The 10,636-nt window shown below is 50.2% G+C and overlaps 4 protein-coding genes across 4 annotated transcripts; 1 reads left to right on the forward strand and 3 right to left on the reverse strand.

Annotated features, from left to right (window-relative positions):
• Nucleotides 1-319: 319 nt before the first annotated feature.
• TRV_06810 (uncharacterized protein) lies at nucleotides 320-828 on the reverse strand (the record flags this gene model as incomplete). The annotated part of the gene is made up of 2 exons (XM_003019115.1): nucleotides 320-643; nucleotides 673-828. 2 exons carry the CDS (start codon nucleotides 826-828, stop codon nucleotides 320-322), a joined length of 480 nt encoding a protein of 159 aa, XP_003019161.1.
• A 1,318-nt stretch (nucleotides 829-2,146) lies between these two features.
• On the reverse strand, nucleotides 2,147-4,628 carry TRV_06811 (uncharacterized protein; the record flags this gene model as incomplete). The annotated part of the gene is made up of 6 exons (XM_003019116.1): nucleotides 2,147-2,363; nucleotides 2,422-2,656; nucleotides 2,711-2,957; nucleotides 3,149-3,994; nucleotides 4,058-4,083; nucleotides 4,247-4,628. The coding sequence occupies 6 exons, from the start codon at nucleotides 4,626-4,628 to the stop codon at nucleotides 2,147-2,149; spliced, it is 1,953 nt and encodes a 650-aa protein (XP_003019162.1).
• A 592-nt stretch (nucleotides 4,629-5,220) lies between these two features.
• TRV_06812 (uncharacterized protein) lies at nucleotides 5,221-5,685 on the forward strand (the record flags this gene model as incomplete). The annotated part of the gene is made up of 3 exons (XM_003019117.1): nucleotides 5,221-5,427; nucleotides 5,454-5,537; nucleotides 5,590-5,685. The coding sequence occupies 3 exons, from the start codon at nucleotides 5,221-5,223 to the stop codon at nucleotides 5,683-5,685; spliced, it is 387 nt and encodes a 128-aa protein (XP_003019163.1).
• A 2,154-nt stretch (nucleotides 5,686-7,839) lies between these two features.
• TRV_06813 (MYND domain protein (SamB), putative) lies at nucleotides 7,840-10,017 on the reverse strand (the record flags this gene model as incomplete). Its single annotated transcript, XM_003019118.1, has 1 exon — nucleotides 7,840-10,017. A coding segment is annotated over one exon (2,178 nt), but the record flags the coding sequence as incomplete, so codon positions are not given.
• Nucleotides 10,018-10,636: the final 619 nt, after the last annotated feature.

Below are 10,636 nucleotides of genomic sequence, written 5' to 3' on the forward strand. Positions count from 1 at the left end.
AAAAAAAAAAAATAAGAAAAGGATAACAAGAAGGAGAAACATAATCCTAGAGTATCCCATATAACGATTGTGTTTGGTCCAGAACACCGTGCCTAAAGAGAAGAAATAATAATAGTAGTAGTCCATAGAAACCAAGCCCAAGCCGTCAGAACGCCATCTAGTTAATGATAATGGCGACGTTTGGGGACCAGAGCAAGAATGCCATTCACCTTGTTCAAGTGAAAGAAATAACAATATTAACAATAACCAAACATAGAGCCACTTTTATAGACTTCTTCTCTCCGCACTTCTGATTGTATTCTTTGTTGTTTGTTCCCAGTCAGACGGTGTGGTCGTCATAAATGAACCTGATATCTCGTGGGCGTCGAGTGTCTCTCCTGACAAACTCTTCATCGCCGGGGGGTCTTTCGTTCTTGGTGTTGCCCGTCAGCATGCTTTGGATGCTCATGCAGACGCTCTCGACAGACTGGATAGGCGACCATCCCGCAGAACCGAGCAGATCCAGGCATATGATCCCGTTGCTGTATATATGAGGATGCATCGGTATCGGGCGTGGTGTCTCTGATGTCGCTGGTAGGGAGATAAATTGAACTTCTGGAGCTTCTGCCATGCCAAAAAAAGAAAACATCGTTAGCCCGGGTGTCTACAATAAGTCTCAAGAGACAGACCGACAATACCTATAGGGTAGTTTTTGCTGAATGTGAACCTGAGCCGGTAGGTCTCATCCTTGTAGATGGGATTGTCGTCCAGGACCCGGATGTCCATCTCCCACTGCTCTAGGTTGTCTGCCTTTGCAACAGTGACTCCGGGAGGCAGGGAGTTCTGCATCTATGAGGGGGCATATCCAGGTTAGCCATCAAAGTCCACCTGGAGCTGCTGATGTAGGACAGGTCCTAGAAGAAGGGAGGAAGCGGTAGCAGTCGTAGTAGTCGTAGCAGTCGTACCTTGATAAGCTCCTGTATGACCACGTTAGCTCGCTGAGATGCTATAGCGGACGATCGTATCTCTCGACGTAGCAGAGGGACATGGAAATACCTTGCTCAGCCTCTTGCTGGCGAACATCTTGCGCCGGATATGCTGGTGTTATCGACCTGAGCTGCGGTTGCGGGGTAGAATGCTGGAAGAACGCGGATGTAGCTAACTAGTTAGTTATCGCTCTGCGAGACCGAAAGAGAGGAAGCAGAAGTAGAAGACGACGGCGAGAACGAGGAGCAGGATTTATACAGTAGGGTATCTCATGCCGCGGCGTTTCCTGTGGTTGTTAGTGGTCGGCGGACAGCAGGAAGGATATCCAGTTCCAGGCCCTCTCTGGCTAACTAACTAGTTAACCTAACTTTGGCTACTTGGCTACTTACCGAGTCCCGGGGGCAAAGGAGAGTCGCGCGTTCACTGGGGGGGCGACAGTGACTGCTTGTAGAGCAGCTACCCGGGCAGTGAATATATATATGTCACTGGCCCGGAGGGCGGGAGAGGCCCTTTATTTATATCGTCTACTGCTTGACCCTGAGCAAACGAGCGGCTTGCGTCGTCTTCTTCGACTTCACTTAACTAGTTTCCTAGTGATAACGCTAGAAGTTTTAGTCTCTCTTAGTTTATTCCGCTGTTATTTATAACGATCAGGTCTACAGGAGCTTTCCTTGTAGTTATGTTTGAGGCAACACAGACGTTTTTCGTCTAGGCCCTCAGCTGTGTTGACAGACTGAGAGCCCAGTATCATCCACTATCAGAAAGACAAGTTCCTACGAGTATCGGCAATTGAAATGCTACTTGCCGGGCAATCATAGCTACCTCTTGCGGTTGAAGTAATTGTGCTCATTAAGATGTGTTTGCTAGCTGCTAAATAGTAGTGTGAGTTTAAGATATTGCCATTCCGGAAGCCGCAGATACGGCCAGGTTTGAAAATGAGCAAGACGCTCAGGGCGCTGCAATACAACTGGGAGCTGGCGAGTGCTAAGCACACTCTTCATAGTTCATCGATGTAAGCCGTGGATAGTCCATATTCGGCACGCTAGAAACTACCTTCGGCAGCTTAACCACTGGTTGGCCTCGTTCCATACTTTGATATCAACTACTGGCTCCTTATTAGCCGCCTGTACCGCTTTATACACCTGTGCATTACATCAATTAGCCAACAGTGTTCCCATAGTTAAGGAGCTGGTCTGGCGCTTACCGCATCCCATAGATGGAATGACATATCTAGGTTCTCAGAGAAGCTGTGGCTGTGCTGGAACCATTCTTTGCCCTTGTCCTTGACTTCTTCTCTGATGGCTTCAGTGGTAGGCTCTGGTTCCTGCGGTAAGTCATCTAGGTAGGTGCGGACAGCAATTGCAAGGCCACAATCATTGTCGTCGATAAAAGGAAGGCTATGTAGATGTTAGAGAAGGAAAAAAAAATGAATTGTCAAGGGAAACCTCGGCGCACCTTAGACTTAAATCAGTCCAGTCATCACGGTCCCTATTAGCATCCCCGCTGAGCAGCAGCGATGCGAGAACAACTTCTATCAAGTCGCGAAGAGCTGAGCGCACGGTGCTGACAAGGGAGCGGAATGATAGCAGTTGCCTGCTGAGTGGTCCAGAATACCCGATGGGCTTGTGCTGGATTTTCCCGAAACATGCAACTCGCGAGATCAAGAGATTATTCCTCTGTTCTTCATCTGCTGGGAATGTTAGACCCTAAATATGAAATGTTGATATGTTGGCCGCAAACTCACCAGTTCCTCTCATTGGGCCGCCTGATGTGTTGGGGAACCAGTCCTTCGAGCTCAGGATCCCCAAACGAACAAGCTCAACGGCTAGGAATGTTGGTTCCTCTAGGTTATCTGACGGCTTGAGAGAAGACAGTGCAGATTCAAGAGCTTTTCCCCAAGTTGTGAGCTGGTGTTTAGAGTCGACATAGCCTCTTAGTTGAAGGAACCTCCATGTAACATTGGAGATTATCTCTTGTTTGGTTGTGAGGGGCTATAACAGTTAGTTGATTACAACCACATGATGGGTCTGGAATACTCACTGCAGCATCCTTGGGAGAGAAGGACTTCGACACAAAGTCTTGGTCCTTTAGTGCCGACAGGCAAGAAGTGAGGAGTGGAGAATTCTCCTATTACTTGTTAGAATTTCTTGAACCGTGTATACACATATAAATCTATATATACCTGGAGTTTTTGTACACTCTCCGGCAGCTGCTTGTTTCCCAGACGCCAGCTGGTTATTGTGTCTTTGACTGAGGGAAGATCCTTGAGATGGATTGATTTATCCGTTTTATCGTCGTACCAGGCTCGGACGTTAATGACCTTTGTCTGATAAAAGCGGTGGAGCGAGTTGGACAAAAGGCAAAGCGCTTGTGTCCTGATTGGAGGGAGGTTTTCAGTGAAAAGGCGGCGATAGACAGGTGTGTCCTCAGTGCCGAGAGGAAGAGTAAGCAAAAGCTCGCCAGATGTGAGCCAATTGGGGATCCGCGAGCCTAGTATGCCCTTTGAGATGTAAAAGTAAAGCTCCTCGGGAAGGCGTTGGCCAATAAGCTCGTGTAGGTCGGAAGATGCATTCTCTGGGTCAAGTGGGCCGACTTTCCCATCTGCATCCATAATGACATGATGCTTAACGGTCATGAAAGCACGCTTGAAGCGATCCATATAGTCAAGGTCGTGGACTCTCTGGTCCTCTTCAAACTGAGCGCAAAGTGCGAGCGCGTTTCTTCCAGCAGAGTTGAACATGCCAACCGCATCTCTGATATTAACCCGCTTTCCGCCACCGTAGCCCGGTGTTTCAAAGGGTGGAAATGTGGGAAGGAAAGGGGATCCGAGGAGAAGACACAGGTCGGCAAACTGCTGGTTTGAAAGACGGCCCAACTCTTCCTGACATAGAGATTTTGTCACCCAGTTAAAGTGGCGCAGGTCAGTGTCCATCTTGGTAATGATCTTTTCAACCTCGAAAAGGAAGAGCTCTGCAGGGCCGAACACAGCGTCAATAAATCGGTGAGGCTCCTTTTCAAGATAGGCCAACTGAAAACAATAATAATTAGCCTGGGAAGTAGACTATGTATTCATTGCACTTCACACACACACCTGAGCCGAGGCCGCATAAGGTGCGACTATAAAGTTAATTCCTTCTCCTTGAAGAATTCGCTGTAGAAATTTATAAAGGCTTTCGGGATGTGCACTCCCTATTCCGATTGTACGTTTAGCAACCATCCTGAGAGGTGCGGGGTGTGGGAAGGGCTGGAGAGAGGGGGGGGGGGGGGGTATATCAATTACCGGCACCACTGAAAGCATCAACAACTTGATCAGCCTGTTGTTGGTCGTAATACTCCCAGGCCTGGTTCAATGCCTTGGTATTCTCTGCTTGCGCCGAAAAGTCCGGATATGGCTTGCCTGCATCAAGACCATCAAAGACAAAAACGGGCGTGACGTCCGCTGCTTTCAGCGCTTGAAGTTCGCGGGTGATGTTGGCCTGGAGGGCAAAGGGAAAGCCTCCAAGGGCAATTAGAAGCGGCTCTTTCGTCACATAGTGGTTTAAATGGAGGTCGAGGTAGTGTGTGGCATGGATGCCTATCGCAGAGCCCTTGAGCACAGCTAGATCGAATGTTTGGGTGCGAGTGTTGGCCCATTCATCAAGCGGACGAGCTGCAAGTACCATGTTAGCTGAACAGTCTTTTGCCTATGTGGTAAATGAGGAATGGACTATGGAGGATAATTTTCCGGCTACTTACTCGACATTGCTGCAGGCATGGTTGGACCCGGGGTAAATTATATATTCTTGGGGGACAGCTCTAGCTGTCTGTTTGCTGAAGCTTCAACCAACACGCGATAAGGCGTCCTGGGGGTTTGCTTTGCGGGTGAGGGCAAGGAACAGGGAAAGGAAAGGCGGCGACGAGCTAGATAACAGTTTTATAATGAAAAGGAGGAGGGCGCAAGGGAGGAGAAGATGGCGGTTTGCTCAAAATCTCCATCAACTTTTCGATCAAAAGCTCGAACTTGCGGTTTCCACGACGTCAGGATGATGACTAATCAGGGATGCACATGCACCTGGGCAGAATTACGGTCACGGGATATGGGGCTTATCTAAGCCTCTATCTTATCTCGATAAGGAAGTTCGCGACTTCAGCTTCATCCTTCGTAGCAAAAGCATGCAAAGAGACGCTTGATTTCGCTGTTTATCTTGGGATATACGGCCATGTAAGTTGTGGTTTTGAAGATATATATATATATATACACTGCATTTGTCCGGTATGGCGTCCGAGGCGGAGATCCAGCTCCCTGTTATCGACATCTCCAGTGCAACAGCCGAGGTGGGCAAGCAAGTCATCGATGCTGCCAGACAGTATGGCTTCCTCTACATTGATACAGCCAGCAGCTCTTTCTCCAAGGAGGAGATAGATTCCACCTTTAAAATGGTATCTATCATTCTTTCTATATTCCAGGGAAACCAAACATCTGTCAATATTACGGATGTATTATCTAGATGTTCAAAACTAACCCCACACAGGCACAAGAATTCTTCGCCTCCCCTATCGAGGAGAAAAAGGAGGTAGAGATCAGGTCGGATGTACGTCTAGATCTGTCCTTACATGGACATTGAGACTCGGGCGAGCTGACAGGGCCAGAACATGGGTTGGACAGCCATGCACAAAGAGACCCTGGACCCTGAACACCAGCAGGTAGCGACCACGCTTTTCCATCGCAGCCTGAACTAATTAAAGCTAACCATACATCAACGCCAGAGGGGAGATTTCAAAGAGTATATATACCTTCTTACCACACAAGATACCCATACAATACCATGAACCCCCGCATCTAACATGACCCAGAGCAATCAACTTTGGCGAGTTCAAAAACAACAAAGCCAGTCAACCGCTGCCTAAGTCCCTGGTCCCTCACGAAGAGGATTTGAACCGCTTCACTTCCCTATGCCAGAAGACATGCGCTCGCATCCTCACCCTTCTGGCTTTGGGTCTAGATGTATGTTCTCAACATTATGGATTGTAGGGAGGTTTCATACCAAAGCTAAGACCCAACGCAAATTAGATACCTGATAATTGGTTTTCGTCCCGCCACGACCCATCCCATGGCCCGTCGGGCAGCACCCTGCGGTTCCTATACTACCCGTCGCTCCGATGCCCAAGCACGCAATCGTTCCAGCATGGCGTTGACGTACGGGCCGGCGCACATTCAGATTACGGGAGTATCACGCTCTTGTTCCAGCGAGATGGGCAGCCAGGGTTGGAAATTCTTACGCCGGCTGGGACGTGGGCGGGTGTGCCTGTTCGTCCGGCTGGGGTGTCGACTTCGGCTTCGCTTGCGCCTCCGATACTGGTTAATATCGGTGATTTACTCAGCTATTGGACTCGTGGGGTGTTGAAGTCTACGGTGCATAGGGTTGTTTTTGCGAAAGGCGAGGAAGAGGAGAGCGAGGGGAGGGATAGGTATAGTATTGTGTACTTCTGCCATCCGTGCCATGATACGGAGCTGGTTGCTGTACCTAGTAGCATTGTTGAAGGGGTGGGTAAAGGTGAAGGTGAGGGTGAGGGCACGGGGATGGGAGGAGAGAAAGTGGTTACTGCTAGAGAGCATTTGGCGAGCAGACTTGCAGCTACGTATGGTAAGTCGGTGGGAGCATATCATCGTGAGTAGGCGGGTAATATGAGCAAGCAAGTAAGTAGGCCTGGTTGAGGTGACGGGTGATATTGTATATTGTACATATAGTCTCGATTCTCCAGCATCAACACAGGACTACACTACACTATTGCATACATACAAGCCCGACAGATAATGACAAGGAGATATAAAATATAAATGGAGAAGCAAAGAGATATATGCAGACGAACAAAACTATGGAAGAAAAAAAAGGTGGAAAAGAAGAGAGAAAGAAATATCCTATTGACCTCCCCCCTTTCCCACCCACACCCAGCCTAACCAATGGAGCCAATTAGGTCACATACGTGAAAATGCAGCAAATGCAACAACCGGAGGAAATAAGAATTGTATGGAGAGGAGAAACACGATTGGAAACAGGTAAGAATGCCATGGACGGAGAGATAACGATAAAGTAAGAAACCAAGCTAAGGAGGGACGGACAGGTAGGCAAGGGTACGAGGAAAGATGTTTAAGACGATACGATGACTGGCTGGAGAGTAAACGCTATCAGATGGATTGCCGTCAGGTGGGTGATGATTATGGCGTGCAGGTCGAGTAGCCGAGTACGTGTGTGCCAGCAGCAGGGTGCCCACTGGTGTATAAGCAAGTAGGTAGGAGAGGGAGTTCGGTGGGTATAAGGAGAGAATTGTCATGGCACGTCTGGGGAAAGATCATGTAGAGGAAGGCAAGATGAACGACACCGATGTATGAAGAACAACGCTAAGTACTTTAGATAGCATGAAGATCTGGTTTTGCCGCCTGCTCTGAGGATAACCAGACGCAGATGAATGCAGATGCATTGAGGCACAATGGAAATATACAAATGCGGCGAGCGGAAAACCTTTCGAATGAAGGTCGAGTAAGTAAAGTCGCGGCATGATGAGGAACGGATGAAGACAGGCTTGCTAATGTCCAAAAATGGATGATGAAAATAGAAACAGAGAAGTAGCAAAAGGGGAATCGTGCAAATGCCAGAGATAAAAAAGAGCAAGGAAAGCAACGAGTAGCGTATAAGAGATTGATTAGGTTGTCACAGGATGATGATGATGGTGGTGGTAGTAGTGGTGGTTGGGGTGATAGTAGTAGTAGTAGTAGTAGTAGTAGTAGTAGTAATGGTGCCAGGCATGGACATCTCGTAACAAAAGAAATTCGTCGGATGTATAGAAGGGATATATTAATGAATGAGACGGTTGAGAGCGAGGAATAAGAGGGAACTAGTGTTCCGGTGATGAATGGCACCAGTGTCGGTGGTAGACCCATGCGCTCTTCTGGCACTCTTTACTGCAGTATTTTGTCCTCCTGCACCGTCGACACTTTGCAAACTGTCGCTGGAACTCTTCCCATTTCCCGCACTTGTAATAGGCGCATTGACGAATGCCACCTCGTGAATCGTCTTTGCGGCACAAGTTGCGCATCACGACGCACGCCCAGTACTGCATGTCCTTTGTGTGGTGGCGAACGGTGAATTTTTCGACCAGTGGGAAAATGTTGAAGTCATCTGGGAGGATGTATTCTTCCATTTCCTCCTGGGCTTCTTCGGCGGTTTGAGGGGAGGTAGTGGTGTTGGAACCAGAAGGAGCCGATGTAGAGGGGCCCGAAGAGGACGAAGAAGTAGAGGCTGGCAGCGGATTTGCTTCGTCTAGCATTTCGAGTTCCTTGCCTATCTTGAGACGGGGTACGAGATGGGTTTGTTGGAAGTATGAGCGGAGGTTGCAGTACTTGGAGACGTAGGCGAGCAGTTGGAGGGCGAGGAGGACGTCCTCGTCCCGGGGCATGGCAGCGAGGATGGTAGGGCCGGCTGGGTTACCACTGCGGGAGGAGTGAGGTTGAGAGGTTGAGTGTGATTGCGGGTTGGATTGAGGATGGGACTGCGACTGCGAGGGCTGGTTGTGCTGGTTCTGGTTCTGGTTCTGGAGGTAGAAGGGATAAGGGTTGTTGAAGACGCCAGGAGCCTGGTGGCCGTTGGGTTGACGAGCATGAGCGTGGGTTGGAGGGTGACCGTTTGCCGGAGAGGTCGCCGCCTGGGCAGCCTGGGTGGGAGCGTTGACGGTGCTGGCGTCGTCGAGCATGGCATCACGGTCTCGCATGTTGATGTCCTCGAGGTCCATGCCGCTGCTGTCAAGGTCAACGATGGGCTGTTGTTCGGCAGTCTCGACGTTGGCTGTTTCCAGATCACCTTCACCCATGATGATGTCGTTGTCGTCTGGCTCAGGCTGTGCATCGGCGTCATCTGAATCACCTGAGGTGGAGCGTTGCTGACGAACCGAAGGGCGACGATGAAAGATGCGAGGCATGAGAGGCGATATATTAGCCTGAGGAGCACCTGCACCAAGAGGTGTGGTGGGAGACTCTGGCTGGGAGGTGATTCCGGCCTGGAGACCGGGGAGGGCCGAAGGGAGGCGATCGACGTCTCTAGCCTGGCGTATAGGATTAAACGGGTCAGTAGTAGGCGTTGTTGTTGCGGCCGTTGTGGTAGCCGCGGTAGCGACAGTGGCAGAAGCGAGTGGCTGCAGGATCCGGTGGCGATGACCTTCTCGCTGGTGATGGTGGTGGTGATGGTGATGGTTAAAAGTCGTCCGTTCCGGCGGCGAGGTCAGGACGATGTGAGGAGACGGCTGAACGTCTATGGGGGTATGTAGGTTGTTGTGACGGCCCTCTGTGGCAGCGGTAGTTGCCGTGGTGGCTGCAGTGGTAGCAGTATTAGTAGTAGCGGTATTATGTTCTGGCCCATCCTGAGCATATGGTAGGGGAATCTCGATGGAAGGAGGAGGAGCCTGACGTCGAGCGTTCCGCTGGTCTGATCTATGGTCATAAAACGAAGCTCTTGACGTTCTAGGAGGCTGATCTCTCCTAGAAGATGTTGAAGAAGTCGGGATCGAGGTTGTGGCGGCGGCGGTGGTGGTAGTAGTAGTCGTATTGATGGCAGTCTTGTGCTGTTTTGAGCGAGAGGCCTCTGGATCAGTGGATGCAGCAGCCGAAGAAGAGGCGCGTATCCGGTCGACAACACGGATGTAGTTATCGAGGATGGTAGCAATAACGGGGACCATGTCTGCCTCTACCACACGGGTGCGAACATTCTCTGAGCCACGAACACCGATGTTGACGACGCACTGGAAGGCGAGATTCCACTTCCACATCTCCATGAGGTCCTTGCTGCGGCCAGCCTTGAGGATGCATACCAGCTGTTCGATGCCGCCATCGACGGTGAGGATGTCACGGATGCGGTCTGATGAAGTAGTGAGGTAGGCAAGATGGTTGAGGGAGTTGATGAGAGGCAGAGTCGAGGTGCAGTCGAGGGCCCGTCTGTCGTAGAGAGTAGTAGTGATGTTGACAGCCGCCTTGTTGACGCTGGGGATGCTAAAGTTGACTTCTCTCATCTTCTTTTTCCCTTTCTTGTGTCTTTTTTTTTAAAAGTGGTGACTTCTTGAGATAAGTTCTGTCTGGCTATTGTTGATTTTTTTTTTTTCCCTCTTCGTTAATTAACCCTTTGGCCCTTCTCAGTAAGTCGAGTCTGACGCTGACGGTGGTAAGACTTTTGAAACACAGGCTAATGCAGAGCCGGGGCAAGGGACATGGTATCACCCAAACGCAGGAGTGCCCAAAAGGAAAAGGAAAAAAAGAAGAAAAAGGCCAACTGTGAGCGAGATGCTCGATGAGAATAGCCGACCTGAGGCGACGGGAGATGCGGAGAGCGAGCGAGGGAGAGTCCGCCAGCGAGCGGCAGCTTTGGGTAAGGGGAGGTGGATGGATGGAAGGATGACCGTCGAAGCGCCGGGGAACAGGGGAGCAGGTCAGGGGAGACGCAGGAAGCCGCTGGGACGGTCAGAGCCGAGCTGTCGTCACAGGAGGGAGGAAGCAAGAGAAGGTCGAGACAGAGACGAGGGCGGCCTTAGAGACGAACGAGCATAAGAGCTTCCTGGTCTCCTCTATGCTTCTATGCTTCCTCTCTGTCTTTTGTTTTTGCCTTGTGGCTGCTGGAGGAGGAGGAGGAGGCGGGAGAGGGTGGAAAAA

The sequence above is a fragment of the Trichophyton verrucosum genome (genome assembly GCF_000151505.1).
Source record: "Trichophyton verrucosum HKI 0517 chromosome Unknown contig00813_1.f1.exp, whole genome shotgun sequence".
Taxonomy (NCBI): Eukaryota; Fungi; Ascomycota; class Eurotiomycetes; order Onygenales; family Arthrodermataceae; genus Trichophyton; species Trichophyton verrucosum.